This window comes from Tenrec ecaudatus, chromosome 10 (assembly GCF_050624435.1).
Source record: "Tenrec ecaudatus isolate mTenEca1 chromosome 10, mTenEca1.hap1, whole genome shotgun sequence".
NCBI classification, from domain to species: Eukaryota; Metazoa; Chordata; class Mammalia; order Afrosoricida; family Tenrecidae; genus Tenrec; species Tenrec ecaudatus.
Window position 1 is genome coordinate 31,625,401 of NC_134539.1, and position 18,864 is coordinate 31,644,264.

General features: G+C 39.2%; 1 protein-coding gene across 4 annotated transcripts in view; it reads left to right on the top strand.

Moving 5' to 3' along the window:
- UBAP1 (ubiquitin associated protein 1) overlaps window positions 1–18,864 on the top strand; it is a 61,569-nt gene that overhangs the window by 17,715 nt on the left and 24,990 nt on the right. For all 4 annotated transcript variants that reach the window (XM_075560049.1, XM_075560048.1, XM_075560051.1 and 1 more), the window contains one exon: window positions 12,615–12,655. In XM_075560049.1, coding sequence (XP_075416164.1) covers window positions 12,622–12,655 — 34 coding nt within the window. In that variant the 5' untranslated portion in view covers window positions 12,615–12,621. The remainder of the gene's footprint in view (window positions 1–12,614; window positions 12,656–18,864) is intronic.

Consider the following 18,864-nt stretch of genomic DNA (forward strand, 5'->3'; position numbering starts at 1 on the left):
ACCCTCCCCGTTTCCCCCTCCCTCATGAGCCCTTGATACTTTATAAATTATTATTTTGTCGTATCTTGCCCTGTCCGGCGTCTCCCTTCACCCCCTTTTCTGTTGTCCGTCCCCCAGGGAGGAGGTCACATGTAGGTCCTTGTAATCGGTTCCCTCTTTCCAACCCACTCTCCATCTACCCTCCCAGTATAGCCCCTCACACCCCTAGTCCTGAAGGTATCATCCACCCTGGATTCCCTGTGCCTCCAGCTCCTATATGCACCAGTGTACATCCTCTGCTCTATCCAGACTTGCACGGTAGAATTCAGATCATGGTAGTTGGGGGGGAGGAAGCATTTAGGAACTGGAAGAAAGCTGCATTCTTCATCAGTGCTACATCGCACCCTGACTGGCTCATCTACTCCCCTAGACTCCTCTGTGTATGTCTATCCTTTTGATCGATTCCCATTGAGTTATATCTTTAGAGAAAATGAAATGTAACTAACTGAATAAAACAGCACTTTTAAATTTTTGCTTTTAAAATACAGATTGAGCATTTTATTTTAAGTTGTTTAGGGAATCTGTGGTAATCATTTTGTAAAACACTAAGATGGAAAGTTTTATGACAGTAGGAAACTTAGGAGCCAGTTGTCTTTGCATTGATTCTGACCCAGGGTGACCCCCGCACATGTTGGATAACTGCTTTGTATAATTTTAAGTACCTGACTTTGGAAGTAAATCACCAGGCTTCTTTTTAGGATTCCTCTGGTGGATTCACATCTCCAGTCTTTCCATGAGTGATCAAACCTGTTAGCTGTTTACACCACCCAGGGGCACTTAAAGAAACGGTGTTGTTGTTGTGCTGTAAGGCAGCGCTGACTGATAATAAGTATAACCATCTACATTTCTGCACATCTTCACAATTGTTATGTTTGAGCCCCTGTTGCAGCCAATCTATTCTACTCATTGAAGCTCTTCCTTTTTTTGCCCACCCTTTACTTTACCAACCACAGTGCCCTTTTCCAAGGGTTGGTCTCTCCTTATATCATGTCCCAAGGTGATTGGAAGTACCGTATATACCAAAGCATAAGCCGACCTGAATATCAGCCGAGGCACCTAATTTTACTACAAAAACGACATTAAAAATGTGCTGAAAACTTCGGCTTATACATGAGTATATATGGTACCATAGTTTGTATCTGGTGCACCTTAGTCCTCAAAATGACATCTTCCCTTATAAACAAACAAACTCACTGCCATTGAGTCAGTGCCAACTCATATCGACCACATGGGACAGGGTAGAACTGTCCCTGTAACTGCAACTCTTTATGGACGTAGAAAGTCCCTTCTTACTCTCAAAGAGTGGCTGGTGGTTTCGAACTGCTTACCTTGCCGTTAACAGCCCAATTCATAACCACTATGCAACTAGGACCATTCTGCTGACCATGAGTTCTTTACTAAGTTTTTTCTTTGTATTGAATTTTTGAGAGTTTAGGTATATGTGTATAAACACAAAAAGCTAACTGGTTTTGTCTCTAGTTTTTTTTTAGTGCTATCCTTGTTAAGTCTTAGAATTCATGTTATGTTAATCTCATGTAATAACTTGAGAGTTTGGCAACATTAATTCAACAGATATTTATTTAGCAACACTGTGACCAAACACTGCTTGGTGCAGTGATGCATGAAGCCGAAGTGAATCTCATAGTGCATAAAGCTTACTGAGGAAGACAAACCCTGTATAAAATTACAAACCACAAAGGTGTGTTTGTTTCCACTTTATGTGTTGAAACAGGTTAAATAAAATAGAAATAATATGCTTGGTAAAGATTCAGTAGAATCTTAAATAAAGGCATCTGTTCTTTTACATCATAATATTTAAAATTGTTTAACAACCTGTCTTCTTCAACATATTCTACAAAATTGTAGTGGGTTGTGAATTCTCAGCTTTGTGAGCAAAGCCCTGTTAATTCATTATTTCTGTGGGAGAAATCAGGCTGATTTCACCTGATAGGAATAGTCGGAATGATGTAATCCACTAAGTATGAAGATTGCATGGAGTAGAAAAATATGCTACTTGTAGAATGAAATAGTGTTCTTAGTTACAAGGAGTAGGCATTTTCTCCAGTTAAAAATTGGGTGTGGTGTGGACTACGTACACTGTGGAGTTATGATTTAGCAAGTGATTACATATGTTTATGTGTCCTATTTAAGAATCTGAAGTCTTTTTCTAGTATGTGTAAGGTTATAGAGTCTATAGAACACTGAATTTTGAGAAGAATTTTAGGGATTATTTATTCTAGGTCTCTTGTTTTCTGGAAGAAACCCTGAAGGATTTTTCTTTCTGGATTTTGATTGACTCCAAATCATCCTTACCTGATGGGAGAAGTGGGCCTAGAGGAAAACCCACACTGTGGGTGTCCCGAGGACCTCTGTCTCTTGCCTTTGGTGTGAATTGGGGGGTGATTTTTGAAAGAGTTGGGGAGGAAATGCCATTTTTGGTTCAACAACTTCTTGAAGTTATTTTTCTCCCAATCAATGATTACTCACAATTAAAAAAATGAAATTGGTAGATTCATGGTCAGATTTCCTCTGGAGGATACCGTAGTCTTAATTCATTAAACTCTAAAATTACACTGACAAAAATGTTTATAATGAATTTAAAAGAATGAGTAAAATTCTGATTTGAAATCTCCACTTAGCTGATGATTTTACGCAGTGACTTCTCATTTTGACTTTTAACCAGTCAGTACTTTCTAATCCTGATATTATATTAGTCCGATTGGCCATGGGATCTCAAACTATTCATTGGTAACCACAGGGAATCACTGTTTTGTCTACTTGCATTCCAGTGTTTACATTTTATAACCTATTTTATTTTCAGTAAGTTTGAGGGGAAAAGGGCACGAGGATAGGAAAGGGCTATGAAGACAACTGCTGGACGCTATAGCGGCTAGGAGGAATCCAGAGACATCTGTGTATGGATTTTTCCTTGGCCTCTTCTGGAATTAGCTAGAGTTTTTAGTTGCAATTCTTAAGGAAACCAGATGGGCTAATATTTGCTTTGACAAGGCTATGTTATTATTATTATTTTTTTTAATTTTAACAATTTATTAGGGGCTCATACAATTCTTATCACAGTTCATACATATACATATATCAATTGTATAAAGCACATCTGTACAGTCTTTGCCCTAATCATTTTTTTCTCCTCTTTTCTTTTTTTACATTTTATTAGGGACTCATACAACTCTTATCACCATCCATACATATACATACATCAATTGTATAAAGCACATCCATACATTCCCTGCCCCAATCATTCTCAAGGCATTTGCTCTCCACTTAAGCCCCTTGCATCAGGTCCTCTTTTTTTTTTCCCCTCCCTCCCCTTTCCCCCCTCCCTCATGTGCCCTTGGTAATTTATATCTCGTTATTTTGTCATATCTTGCCCTATCCGGAGTCTCCCTTCCCCCCTTCTCTGCTGTCCCTCTCCCAGGGAAGAGGTCACATGTGGATCCTTGTAATCAGTTCCCCCTTTCCAACCCACTCACCCTCCACTCTCCCAGCATCGCCCCTCACACCCTTGGTCCTGAAGGTATCATCCACCCTGGATTCCCTGTACCTCCAGCCCTCATTTGTACCAGTGTACAGCCTCTGTCCTATCCAGGCCTGCAAGGTAGAATTCGGATCATGGTAGTTGGGGGGAGGAAGCATCCAGGATCTGGGGGAAAACTGTGTTCTTCATCGGTACTACCTCGCACCCTAATTAACCCATCTCCTCTCCTAAACCCCTCTATGAGGGGATCTCCATTGGCCGACACTTGGGCCTTGGGTCTCCACTCTGCACTTCCCCCTTCATTTAATATGGTATATATATACATATACATATATATACACATACATACACACACTTATATCATTGTTTTTTTTTTGCATGATGCCTTATACCTGGTCCCTTGGGCTATGTTATTTTTGTCTATATTATTTGCTGCTTTTAAATTTTTTAGTGAGTTAATATTCAGCTATAAAAATGCTTTGTTAAACTTTATGAAATGAGCTTTGTTTTGAGTCAGTATTTACTTTTATTATAGCCTCAAATAGACCGTATGATAAATAACTTGGTAAACCTCATTTTAAGTTGTTATTAGCTACTTGATTTCTACAAATAATTTTTATTTTTAAAAAACTTATAAGGCCAATTTAGATGTAAAGGACTTGTAAGATGTAAAAGTCTCCTAGCAGACTGATAGAGTACTTGGAAAATGGTTTACTGTCTTACTAGACTGGGCAGTTTTTCTTTTTGTTGTACATAGAGGCTCTGTGAGTGGGAGCCTCATAGTTTGCATGCTGCTTCCATGGGCTTTGACTGTGGACTCAAGTAAATGGAAACCCTTGACAACTTCAACCTTGTCTCTATCCTAATGTTGTCTATTGGTTCACTTGTGAGGTATTTTGTTTTCTTGTTTTTAGTGTTTTTAATCAGAAATTCCAATTTTCTTAAAGTTTTTTTGTAAGCAGTTTGAATTGAATAGGCACTGGCTGGCAAAATTAAACATTGATATAAAGTTCCTAGTTGCACCAGGGAATTTAGATTTTTATTAGTATAAGTACTTATTAACTAACAATTTTTTAAATTTATCATTTTATTGGGAACTCTTACAGATATAACATTCCATAGTTCAATCATAGCAAGCAGTATTATTCAACTGCTACCAGTCAGTAAAACATTTTCTTTCTTGAACTCCTTGATAGCAGCTCCTCTTTATCCCCTCTCTCCCCCTACACTCCCCAGTAACTCCTTTTTTCCCCTTACAATAGTTTCCCCCCCTCATATCTTACACCATCCAATATATCTATTTACATATAATTCTGTTGTTTGTTCCCAGTGGGGTTATATAGTCATTAATGGTATCTGCTCCCTATTCCCCCTTAAGAATATGTGTTTTTGTTACTTTATTTCTACCTAATACTTTCCTTTACTAGAAGGTTGGCAATTTTTAGATTTATTTTGTTGAAAATGCATGACAATACTTCATTTTTATTCTGTGAATGTTTGTAGCTTTACTTCTGGGGCAAGTATATTTGTCAGCCTTGTGCACATTTTTTACATATTTAAATTAGTTACATCCAACATTTCAAGTCATTTTAAGTTAGGATTATTTCTCACTTGTTAAAGAAATACTCAGTGTTAGCACAACCTTCCTTCTGATTTTTCCACTATTTATTTAATTTTCTATAATTGAATATTTAAATTACTAGAGAGTATTATAAAATAAATTACATTTAAATGATGAGTTTATGAGGGAACATATATATTACTTGACTTTTATCAGCTCAAACCAAAGACAAACTCGCTGCCCTGCAGTTGAGTCTAACTAGGATCCACTCTGTTGCACAGAGTAGCTCTGTTGTCGTCCCGAGGTACCCCCGGGAGTTTTCAAGGCTATAAATCATGATAAATGGAGAAAAGATTGAAATTGTCAAAGATTTCTTCTTACTTGGATCCACAATCAATACTCATGGAAGCAGGAGTCAAGAGATCAAACAACACATAACACTGGGAAAATCTGCACAAGACATCATTAAAGTGTTGAAAAGCAAGGATATTAAGTTTAAGAACTAAGTCGTGCCTGACCTAAGCTGTGATATTTTCAGTTGCATCCTATGCATGTGAAATAGAGAAGATCGCAGAAGAATCGGTGCATTTGAAATACGGTGCTGCTGAAGAATATAAAAATGCGGTGAACTGCCTGAAGAAGCAAATCTGTCTTTGAAGAAGTACAGCCAGAATGCCTGTGTAGCAAGGATGCTGAGACTTCATTCATGTACTTGAACATGTTGTCAGGAGAGACCAGGCCCTGGAGGACAACATGCTTGGTACAGTGGAGGGGCAGCGAAAGAGAGGAAGGCCCTCAACGAGATGGACTGACACAGTGTCTGCAACACCGGGCCCCAGCATAACAATTGTGAAGCTAACCCAGGACTGGGCAGTGTTTCTTTCTGTTGGGCACAGGGGCATAGGGTCACTGTCAGTTGAACTGATTTGATGGTACCTAACAAGTGGTACATTTGGTAAAAGTGCTCAGCTGCGAACTTGAAAGCTTGTGGTTTGAATTCATTAACTGCTCTATGTGAGAAAGATGTGGAGGGTGGTCTGCTTCTGTAAAGGTTGAAAATTGTGAAAACCGTATCGAGTGGTTCTACTCTGTCCTATAGGGTTGCTCAGAGTCTGAATGAACATAGCATTGGGCTTGATTTTTTTTACCATTTGCATATCTTCCTTGAAGAAATCACTATTGTAATCCTTTGCTTGTTTTTGCCAATACACCAACCCTTTGCCCATTTTAAAATTGGGTTATTCATCTTTTTATTGTATGGTAGTGTTTATTCTGGATGCATATTCCTTATTCCGGTAAATACAAATACTTTCTTCCATTTTGTGGATTGTCTTTTGGTTGAATCTTTTTTAAAAGTCAGGAATTCAAAAAAAAAGGTCAGGAATCCATTTAGATTTAAGTGGAATTTTCTTAAAAGAGTTTCTGATGTCAGCTTTTTTAGGGGTTTATTGCAAAGTCATTTTTTCAGTAAGAGGAATCTGAAGCAGCTTCTCCAAAATCAGTGTCCTCTTGAAACCTGCTATTCTGCAATATCAGAAGATACTAGGGATTGTTGTTGCTAGGTGCCAGCAAGTCTGTTTCGACTCAGGGACCCTATCTGTGTATAGCATAAAAACACTACCTGGCCCTCTGCTTTCAGCAAGCAAGATTGTATCCTCTGCATGCCACAGGTTGTCCTTAATGAGCCCTCCTCCAATCCTGTTGCCCTGGTCGCCTTCATTTAGTCCAGTTTCTTGGAAGTTTTGCTCAGCGTACAGATTAAATAAGTGTAGTGGGAGGATCCAACTCTGATATATACCTCTCCTGATTTTAAATCGCGCAGTACTCCCTTTCTTGAAACTTGAATTTTGTTTCTTTCAGTTTGAGATACGCCGAGTATGTTTTTCCTTTTTGGTTTTTTAAAAATCATTTTATTAGGGGCTCATACACTTTTTGATTTCTTAACTCCACGTCTTCGCATGTTTCACGATAATACTTTGTTACCTTTTGGAAATTTCTGTTCAGCTCTTGTCAGCATTTCTTCCACTTGATTTAGCTGTTCTATATTCAAGAGCAAGTTTTTGTAATATCCACTCTGGTTTTCTCTTTCTTTCCTTGTCTTTTATAATAACCATTTTCTTTCTTCCTGTTGGATATTCTTGATGCCATCCCACAATTCATCAGGTCTTTAGTCATTTCATCAAATCTGTTCTTGAGGTGGTCTCTAAATGTCAGCTGAGTCTTAGGTCATAATTTGGCTCTTGTGGACTTGTTTTCATTTTCTTCGGCTTAAACCTGAGTGTGCATCTGAGCAGTTGATGGCTGGTCTATTCTACAGGTGGCCCTTGGTGTTCTTGTGTTGGCTTCTCTTCACACAAATGTAGCCATTTGATTCATGTGTTTTCTAACCGAGGAGGTCCATGTATATCGTCATGGCTTATCTTGTTGAAAATATGTATTTACCATAAAGATGATGTTGGTACTCAGATTCTGTGATCCATGAGGGATAGAGAGATAAAGCACACATCTTCTGTACTTGTGTGATGGTGTTTACAGATCTCAATGTTGGATCCTTAGATACTATTTCCTTCCCACCTGAGATTTAGAATAACAAATTTCTGATGTGTGCCTGTGGGGATTGGTTCAGGCTCCTTAGAATCTGACTTCTGGGTAAGGGTCTTCCTGTCCCTTACAGTGACCCTGACACCTTGTAAAAGCCCTGTGTACATTTAGAAAGTTAATTCAATTTCAAATGGTTTGTTGATTCTTTGAAAATTGGTGATTCATATATTTTGTAATTTTAGATCCTTGTCAACAAGAATACTAACTGAAATTTGACATTTCATGTCACACAGATAAAAACTGAAATCATTAAAATTTTTAATATATATGTAAATTATAATTCTGGACTTTGTATGCCTGTGACTGTAGTCCATTTTAGATGGACAGGAATAGATTGGGAGTAAGAACCTACCTTAGTAGAGGATATGAACAAAGCCACACTCTGTTTCCTTGAGGGCATCTTTGGCTTTACCTTTATGGAGGGTGTGGCTTAAGACCCCATTCTTTGTAGGGTATAAATAATGGTTCTAGGACACTTTACCTCACTTGGAAATCCATGCCCCATTTCCTGACTGAGCTTGGTAGAAGCAAGAAGACCTGCTATTGACATGTGGACATTTTTTGTTTCTGGCTCTGGACCCTGTATTTGACTTGCCTCTCTGCCTTACCTTAGGATCAGAGGCTGAACAAACAGCACCCACCACCACGTGAGACAGTTCCTCAAAGTTTTATGGGTTTCTGTGGGATGTTGCAGTGAATTCCAGAACCCACGTAAGAATATATTCAATGTGTGTATGATTGGGGGTGTGCAGCATGTTAGGAAGAGTTGGACACTTGGGGCATCTAAATTTCCAACTTCTTGGGATTAGCCTGGCATTTATTCTTCTAGAAGTAATTAACTATCATATGCTTTTTTGTGTTGTGTCTAAAAAAATTGTTGCCTAATCCAAAGATTTTCTCCTATTGTAGGAGGATTATATTCTGTGTTTTGTCTTTATATTTATATCTATGATCTCTTTTATATAACTTCTGTGGCTTTATTGAGAAATAATCTACATGCTATATAGTTCTCCCATTTAAAATATTTAATTCAAAAATCCTTTCACAGAGTACAAACATTATCATAATCACTTTATGAATATTTTTCTACCCATAAAAGAAACTATCCTTTTTGACATACCGTCCCAATCTTCCTGAATTAATTTTTATATATGATGCAAGGTATAGATAAAAATTTGCATATAGTTATTGCATATGAATACCTAGCAAATGTATTAAGACAGGAATTTTTGTTTTCCTTATTAAATTACTTTTGTTGAAAACCATTTGGCTACATGTGTATGAATCTGTTTCTGGACTCCATCTCTGTTCTTTCCTAGGCTATTTTCATATTGACTTAATATAGTTAAAGGTAAGTCTTGAAGTTAATGAAGTTTAATAGTAAGTTTTGAACTTTTTTATTTAAAAAAATGATTTTATTGGGGTCTCGTACAACTTTTATCACAATCCGTCCATCCATCCATCCCATCCATCCATCCATCCATCCATCCATCCATCCATCCATCCATCCATCCATTGTGTAAAGCACATTTGTACATTTGTTGCCATCATCATTCTCAACACATTTGCTTTCTACTTGAGCCCTTGGTATCAGCTCCTCATTTCCCCCCCCCCCCACCCCTCATGAACCCTTGATAATTTTTTTTAATGATTTAGGAACAGAATTTTAATTTGTTTATAGAGAATCTATTACATAAAACTGAGGTATCCAATTTTTACAATGCCCTGCTAATCTTAAAACCCATGCAATTCTTTCTTTTTTTAAACATTTTATTAGGGACTCATACAACTCTTACCGCAATCCATACATACATCAATTGTGTAAAGCACATCTTTACATTCTTTGCCCTCATCATTTTCAAAGCATTTGCTCTACACTTAAGCCCTTGGCATTAAGTCCTCTTTTTTTCTCTTTTTAAAAAATTATTATTTTGCCATAGTTTACACTGTCAGACATCTCCTTTCACCCACTTTTCTGTTGTCCGTCCCCCAGGGAGGGGGTTATATGTAGATCTTTGTAATCGATTTCCCCTTTTACCCCACCTTCCCTCCACCCTCCTGGTATTGCAACTCTCACCACTAGTCCTGAGGGGTTCATCTGTCCTGGATTTCTTGTGTTTCCATTTCCTCTCTGTACCAGTGTACATCCTCTGGTCTAGCCGGATTTGTAAGGTAGAATTGGGATCATGATGGGTGGGGAGAAAGCATTTAAGAACTAGAGGAAAGTTACATGTTTCATATGTGCTATAGTGCACCCTGACTGGCTCATCTCCTCTCTGCGACCCTTCTGTAAGGAGATGTCCAGTTGCCTATAGATGGGCTTTTGGGGTCCCACTCCAAACTCCCCCTCATTCACAATGATATGATTTTTTGTTCTTTGATGCCTGATACTTGATTCCATCGACACCTCGTGATCACACAGGCTGGTGTGCTTCTTCCATGTGGGCTTTGTTGCTTCTGAACTAGATGACTGCTAGTTTATCTTCAAGCCTTTAAGACCTCAGACGCTATATCTTTTGATAGCTGGGCACCATCAGCTTTCTTCACCACATTTGTCTATGCACCTGCTTTGTCTTAAGCAATTGTGTTTGGAAGGTGAGTATCTCAGACTATCAATTTAATAGAACAATGTGTTCTGTGTGGAGGAAGTACTTGAGTAGAGACCCAATGTCCACCTTAATACTAAATCTATAAATATATACACATCATATATAAATATATTTACATATGTACATGCCTCTTTAAATGCCCTTTGCCTCCTAGTTCTTTCCTTTATTTCCTTTAACTTTTCCTCTTGTCCCACTATCATACTCAGTCTTCATTTGGGTTTCAGTAATTCTCAGTTACATTGCCTTTGATCAAGCCCTACCAGGTCTCTTACACCCTCTTCGCCACCAATTTTGGATCACTTGTTTCCTTGTCCCTGGGTTTGTTAACAGCACTTCCTTTCCTCCCATCTCCCCCTTTCCCATGTCCCCCCCCAATATTTTTTATCTTGCCTTTCTTATCTAGATAGACCTGCAGAAATAATATGTACAAAAACAAGACAGCAAAACAAAGCAATACATGAAAACAACAACAAAACCAATGACACACAAAAAAGAAAAGCCTGTCAATAGTTTGAGGTCTGTTTGTTGACCTTTATAGTATTTTTTGATGAGTGATGGGGTGCCACACCCTGGCCCCAAAGTCTATTTTGGTATTCTCTTGGAACTTCCTTGTTCTGCGCCCCTTGCTGTTCTGTTGCACACCCTTAGTGTTTTGCCTTGGTGTGGTGGGGTCAGATGGGGCACAATTCCCACACTGTGTCTCCAGTGTTGTCCCCTGTAGGGCTATGGGTCATTGAGGGCTGTGTGCTGGCCATATGGTTCTCTGTGTACATTGACTGCTCTGGGCAGGGATTTCGTCCTGAAGGATTGGTGAGCCAGGATGTGCTCCACTCTCTTATTCCTTCTTCATTTGCCTCGTGTGCTCCGATCAGACCTGTCCCTCTCCCTGAGCTGTAGCTTCAGTGCTGTCCTCAAGTAAATTCTTCTGGGGGGGAGGGGCGGCTGTCACGTAGTTGGGATTGAACCTTGTTAATTTTTAAAAATTGTTTAGCTCTTCTATTCATTTGCTTCTGTGTAAATTTAAAACTCAGCTCGTCAATTAAAAATCTTGGGGTGATTTTTGTTCTGTTTTTAATAATTTTCACAAGATGCCTACATGTATTTGTCTTTTTGTTTTCTTTCAGTAAAAATAGCTTTCAATGTGGTGCCAGTTGATGCCACAACTAATTTTTTTGCCATGTCTCAGGTTAAAGGTGTAAATGCCAAGAGGGATGCTTTGATGTTAAAGAGGCCAGGTTGTTTTCTTTGTCAAGGAAAGAACTTTGTACAATTGAGTGTTGCTTAACACCCACTAGTGTTCTATGAAACAAATAGGACATTTTGCAAATGTTATCTACACCATAGTATGTACAAGTGAGGTCTGTTCTTAGGTCTGTCTGTAAGCTATATTTAAGGAAAAGTAGAGTACTGAGGCATGGTTAGTACTTTGCCCTGGGGCTCCCTCCCTCAGTTACATGTTTGTCTTAGCATACAATATACAGTATGGCTTTCTATGCATGTAAACATTAAAGAAACACAGATGCACTAAAATATATTTAGCATAATAATTGAGTAGTAGTAATAATGTTTTGATGGGTGTTACAAAATAACACTCATTTGCTATGAATTATTGTAATTTGAATTTTTCATACAATAAGCTTTGCTTTGGGGGTAGAACTCCGGATGTAGATACAAATGGGTGCTACCAGATGGGCAGTATCTGGTGCTTGATTGTACCTACTCGAGGTGACTGAATATGCAAAGATAATGTCAAGCCAGATGTGTGATTTTTTTGGTTTCTTTCCCCATTAAAAACATCTGTACCCATTTAAAAGCTACAAGAGATTGTATGTTGTTCATTTTCCCTTTCAGAAATTTCATTCTTAATAAAGTTAATTGTCAGCAAAAGGTCTATGTGATCTAGGGAATAAAATATATATTCTTCCTATATTTATATTAATATTTATAGTTAACTTCCGAAAGATAGGTGCTTATTAGTTAATTTTTCCTTTTGATGGCTTATAAATGAGTCATTATCTTAATGGCTAGTTATATAAATGGCCTGTATCCTTGTCCTCTTAATATTTTTCTTCAAACATGGTAGATTATAGAAATGCTTAATTTTCCTCCAAACGTTTGTTCTCTCTCTTTTCTGCTACCTTTTTTTGTACTTTGGGATTAGGAGGTCTTGGGATGATGTCAGTCTTGGAACAGATTTATTAAGAACATTTGGCTGTTTGGTTTCTTTCTGTAGTCTCAATTTTTAAAAATAATTGTTTCTCTCCCATCAAGGCATCATGTGCCTAAGGAGTATTTCCTTGTTTTACAGGTTCTAAATGGCTTCTAAGAAGTTGGGTGCAGATTTTCATGGTAAGTCGACTACTAGATATTATCATTTTAAGTTATGATATAATCACTATTTGAAATCACTTAGCATAGTTTAAGTAAGTGCCCCTTTTAGTTCCTATAAATAAGCTGCTTGAGAAGAAGTTGTGTGAACAGTATAGCATAAGCTTTCAATGATAGTAGAAGGCAGGCCTTAAATTGCTTCTGGATCACATTTCCAAGCAACCAGAGAGGACAGAGCCAAGAGTAGAGGCAAGGCCTAGCAAAAATGAAAAATTTGAATTCATAACCTTATTTAAAAGGTACACTTTTTATTTTGAGCCTTTGGACACTTCCTTGTGATTGGAATGAAGGTAAGTTGGGCTGTAGGTTATTTGTTACAAGCTAAGCACTCCAAGAGAGATTATAAATCTGAAGTTGTCACATTCAATAAGCTTGTTTCAGAAAGTCCTCTGCTTACTTATATTCGTAATTAATGTTTTATTTATTTACATGAAGCTTTCTACCAGGGTAAATTTAGGGAAAAGATACTATCTTTCTTGTTTGGGCTTGTTTTGTTTTACTAAGGCTCTTTTTATTTGCTGATTTCCCAGTTAAAATTCGGTGGCCTGCCATCATTGAAATGCTGATGTGAAGAATCTCCTCTCTAGGTGTAATGTAGTTCAAAGGATGGAAATGAAAAGGAATAGGTGGAGACTAGTTAATAGCCCATTTTTCTGAGTACAGGAAATTAAGTTCAGTGTAACCTTATGGAGCGCAAAGTAGAAAGCCAGACAATTAAGGCTAGCCCTTTCTCTACCTCTTGGGGAGCTAGATAACCTTTCTCTGCAAGGCTACACCATTTTTATTGTTCGTTTATAGACCTGCTTTCTTTTTCATTTATTTATTAATCATTTTATTGGGGAGCTCTTACACATCTTATGGCCATCCATCATTCAATTATATTAAGCACACTTGTTCATATGTTTCCATGAACATTCCTAAAACATTTTCTTTTTACTTGTGTCCTTGATATCAACTCCTTTTTCCCCCTCACTCCCCCTAGCCCTGCTTTCTTGACCTACTTAGAGTGCATAGGACTTTTGCCCACTCCCATTGTGGTGCTGTTTACAACTTGCTCTCTGTTCAGGGGGGTAGCATCATCTAGGTCTTCTGACTTTTGATTGGCATAGCCTAGTTTAGAAGCCTGGTGTAGTTCCCCCTCATTTAGATGTTATCTGACTGGTCCTTTGGGCAGGGGTCATGGATATCTGTGTACAGTTTTCCCAGGGAAATTGTGGGATGGACAAGGAGGTAATAACTGTTGTAATGACTGGATACTAAAATGCCTTTTTTCCTGTTTAAATATTTGAGACTTAATACAGGTCTTGTAAGGAGGTCTGGTACCACGGTGGGTTAAGTATTGAGCTAGTAATTATAAGGCTGTGATTTGGGCACACCAGCTACTAGCTGGGAGGAAGTCAGACGTCTGTTCCCATAAAGATTTACGGTCTTGGAAACCCCAGGAAACAGTTCTGTTCTGTCCTATATGGTCCGTAACAGTTGGAAGCCCACCCAGTGGTGCTTTGGAAGACGTGCTGATCTTCCACAGGGTCCCAGCCCTGTGGAGCAATTCTGCTCTGTACACATGGGTTCTCTGTTAGTCCAATTGACGTCAGCTAACAACAGGTCTTGTGCTTTTTTGTCTTTTTTTTTTTTTTGGTTTGCTATTTCTTAAGTACATTTTTTGCTTTACTGTCTTGTGACTCATATTTGATTTGCTTTCAAGTTCATTCTTCTCAACTGTAGTTGAACTCTCATAGTCCTTAACAATTTTATATCCATAAATAACAGTAAGAGATAGAAACCGTTACTTTTGAAAGACATTAAAAAATACCGACAGTACCCCTTCGTTGTTAACCACAAGCCCTTGGCTCCGAGTAAATCAGGCCTTTCTTGGTGCTTGGTGCTTACTCTTTAAAATATGAGAGCAGCTCTTTAATTTTGATCTCATTCTCTTCTTGTCTGAGGAAAAAGGGTTATTTTCATGAGTTGACTTTTTAAGTATTTTAAAGATGTTTCAACAAACAAATACATTTTTAATACCTAGAGTAATATCTTAAGTTCAAATTCAGGAAATGTAAGTCTTTATAATAGAACTTGTCAAACTTTTGCTGTTAAAGATCAAGCTGCCTCATTTATATTCACATAGCTCATTTCTACAGAGGTTTATTTTAGTTTGTAAATGATTGAAGTTCTTTTTTGGCTGCCTTCTGGGAAAGGCAGTTTATCTGAGACTGTTTTAAGTTACTTTGTAGTGAGATGGAGAGAAGACCACATTCTAATCAGTGTAGTGTGTCCTTACCCTCTCACTGTGCCCACCATTTTCTCAGTACATTCTGACTGTGGTGAGCCTTAGCGTGCTTCTCTGTGGATTTGTCTTGTGCCAAGTTAACTAAACGTCTTGGATCTGTAGGTTGGTGCCTTTATAAGTTTTGGAGCATTCTTAGCCATTTTCACTTCTCGTATTTCTCCTGATTCTTCCTCTCTCCTTTTGAGACTCCAGTTATCCATACATGATGGTGAGTCATAAAGTATTGCTATAAATTCTTAGACCCCCCTTTATTAAACAAAAATATCAAAATAAGAGGCTTTTGTTTCTCAGTGTTTCCTCCATCGAGGTCTGTACAACTTGGAAGGCGGTTTTTCCTCTCTTTACTCCTTCCCCAACGAATTCTGCACGCCTCCGTGTAAGCCACACCAGGAGGGCCGCGCTGGCATCCTTGACGGACTCCGTTTGTGTTCTCTTTAGACCTGTGTGTGTTTGGGGTGCAGAGAGAAGTCTCATGCAGCAAGCCCGGGACCGCAGGGTGGTGGGGCGAGGTTTTCAGTGAATTGCAGCGACAGCCCTTTTCCTCCCAGGAAAACGAGTAGGTCCCGTGGAACAGTGCCTCTGCACAACCCTCCTGCCCCTTTCTCACCAGTGCTGTTTTCCCTTGTCTTAAAGCGAATGTATTATAAACCCTCATGACCGACCTTTGAGGAGATGTATCAGCATAATTCTTGGGAATCCTATCAAACAGTCGCCGTCACCTCTCAGCTGACTTGAGTAATCTGGCTCCGCAGGGCCCCTCTGAAGGCAGCCTAGCGAAGAAAAGTCGATTGCCGAGAGAACTTGTCTGCAGGCATCTACTAGTCACAGGGACATGTTTACACACGTTTTATTTGGGATATCCTTATGCACATGTGAACGAGAAGCTCTTAGCAATACTTTTTGACATAGCTGATCACACTAGACTGACATGTGTGAAAGATCTGTTGACACTCTTCCGTTCCCCATTCCTCTTGACCCAGTGTCGCATTCTTTGATTCTTCTCTGCTGCGCCTTGTCTTCTGTCTGAGTGGTGTAGTTTGGCTTATGAGACATCAACATTTTTATGCTCTGATGCAATGGCTTTGTTTTTATATTTTCATTGATACTAAAATTTCCCACAAATATCCACCTTTTCTTTTAGCTACTTTAGCTTACTTGTTTTAAAGGACAATGTCTGATAATCTGATCATTCCAGACTTGGTCTCATAGCTGGATCTTTCCTTGAGGATAGATCTCATTTGCTTGATCTCTTGGGTGTCCTATAATTTTTTATTGAATGCCAAAGTTTGTGTATTAGAAATATGATTTTGTAGTTTATCTGGCTTATGATGGACTCAGATGTGTGTGGTTCGGGCAAGAGTAACATTTTTCTTTTGAGTTCTCATCCTGTGGCAGATAAATAGCTGTATACTTACAAATGTGCAGATGTTGTCTGACTTAGAATTTTAAGGTAGTAATTCCCAATAATAATGGAATTGCAATTTTTCACTTATTTTAAAATTTGATGTACTTTTCAAGAACCTTAATTTGAACCATTTTACAATAAAACCTAAATTATACATAACCCTATTGTTACTTCTATTAGGAATTTCTTCTTCTACCTGGAATTGTACCTATTTTTGGTATCCAAAATGGGTTTATGGGGATGGTTTTTCCCAATCATCTTGATTCCGGTCCTTTTGGAGCTGTTACCTTCTGAAGGAGCATCCTTCTGCGAGCCTTGCTTTTCCTCCTGTAGGCTGACAGAGGACACTAGAGCAGCCAACACACAAAACTGCTGCTTGTGCGTGACTGAAGACTGTGGTGATTTTGTAGCAGCCTGGGCGCGTGCCATCCATGTAGTAGGAATTGGGGCTCTGCACCAGGTGCTTCCCCTTCTTTCCTGAAGCGGGATGGAGGAGACCCTATGCAAGAGGCATAATTGCCTGGGGAGGTCGGCACCGCTGGAAAGGCAGAATTGTACACTTTTAAGGAAAATAACCAGCTCACAGATGATAAGCATTTGGCAATTCAGACAGAAACAAAACATACGGAAACCTTCCCAGAATCCATCCTGTTGTTGCACATTCAGCGCAGTTTTGTTCCCCTGGCCTAGAGCCTACCTGTGCTCCAAGGAAGAGCCTTCCCCACGCTCGTAGGCGGTGCATTGACTCTCTTTTCTGAATCGAATTGAGAGAAATGGACTCAGACATTTTAGAAAGAATTTTTAATAAGACTGAGAAATAAAATGTATTCGGGTAGGCCAAGATTTATCAGTCATAATCCTTAATTGCCTGGACCCTGTAGTCGAGTTTTTACTGAATATGTTTAAGAAATAAATATAATTGTATTTGGAGAAGGGGAATTCATATTCTTTTTTTAAAAAATCTTTTTATTGGGGCTCATAAGGCTCTTATCACAGTCTGTACTTATATCAATTGAGCAAAGCACCCTTATACATTCGTTGCACTCGTCATTCTCATAATTCACCTTCCACTTGGGTTCCTGGAATCAGCTTGGTTTCCCTTTTTTTTCCCCCATCCCCCTCCCTCCCCATCACACCCCTGGTCCCTTGATAGTTTATAAATAATTATTATATCTTATCTTACACTCCCCGGCGTCTCCCCTCACCCATCTCCCAGAGAAGAGGTTACACATAGATCTCCAAGATCGGTTCTCCCTTTCTACACCCACTTCCCTCCTGGTGTTGCCACTCCCACCGCTGGTGTTGAGAGGTTCGTCTGTCCTAGATTCCCTGTGCCTCCAGATCCCCACTGCACCGCTGTACATCCTCTGGTATAACCAGGTCCGCAAGGTAGAATTGGGGTCATGATGATTGGGAGGGGAGGAAGCGTTCAGGAACTAGAGGAAGGTTTTTAGTTTCATTGTTGATACACGAACCCTGAGTGACCCACCTCCTCCCCACTACCCCTCTGGAAGGGATGTCCAGCTGTCTACAGATGGGCATTGGGTCCCCATCATGCACTCCCCTTCTTTCACGATGATGTGATTCTCACCACCACCCCACCTTTGTTGTTGGAGACCTGGTCACCTCTGCCCTTCACGATCACCTATGTTGGTGTGCTGCTTCCGTGTGGGCTTGGTTGCTTCTGGGCTAGATGGCCGCTTGTTTGCTTTCAAGCCTTTAAGTTCCCAGACGCTATATCTCTCAGTAGCCGGGCACCATCAGCCTTCTTCACCACACTTGCTTATGCACACTTTTGTCTTCAGCGATTATGTGAGGAAGGTGATCACACAATGATTGTTTTTGTTCCTTTGTGTCTGCTACATAGTCCATTCAACACCTTGTATTTGCTTAGGCCGTGTGCTTCTTCTCTGTGGGCTTTGTTGCTTCTGAGCTAGATGGCCGCTTATTTGCCTTCAAGCCTTTAAGACCCCAGACGCTATATCTTTTTGATAGCCAGGCACCATCAGCTTTCTTCACCACGTTTGCTTACACACACGTCTGTCTTCCGTGATCATGTCGGGAAGGTGGGTATCCTGCAATGACCGTTTAGCAGTGCGAGGTGCTATTGTATTGGGGGATCATATTCTTAAATAGGTATTCTGATGGACAAAAGTGGATAGTTCCTAAGGTACAGTTACATTTGGGGGAAAATAGTCTTTGTAATCTGCACATCATTATTGTTAATTATACTATGATTGCCTGTATCCATTATTTTAAAGGTCTTTTTTGGTATGGTCCCTGAATGCTTTCCTGTTCTTCCCTGCTTATATCTATCTCGGTCCCACCCCCAGTAATCACCACGTTTAGTGGGTGTGCTTAGTCACATCTTGGTCTGGCTGTGTGAGAGAAAACCTGCTTTGTGAACTGTAGTTTACAGAGAAACTGTAACAGTAGGTACAGAGAAGTAGTAGTTGTTTAAACATGTTTTGCCTG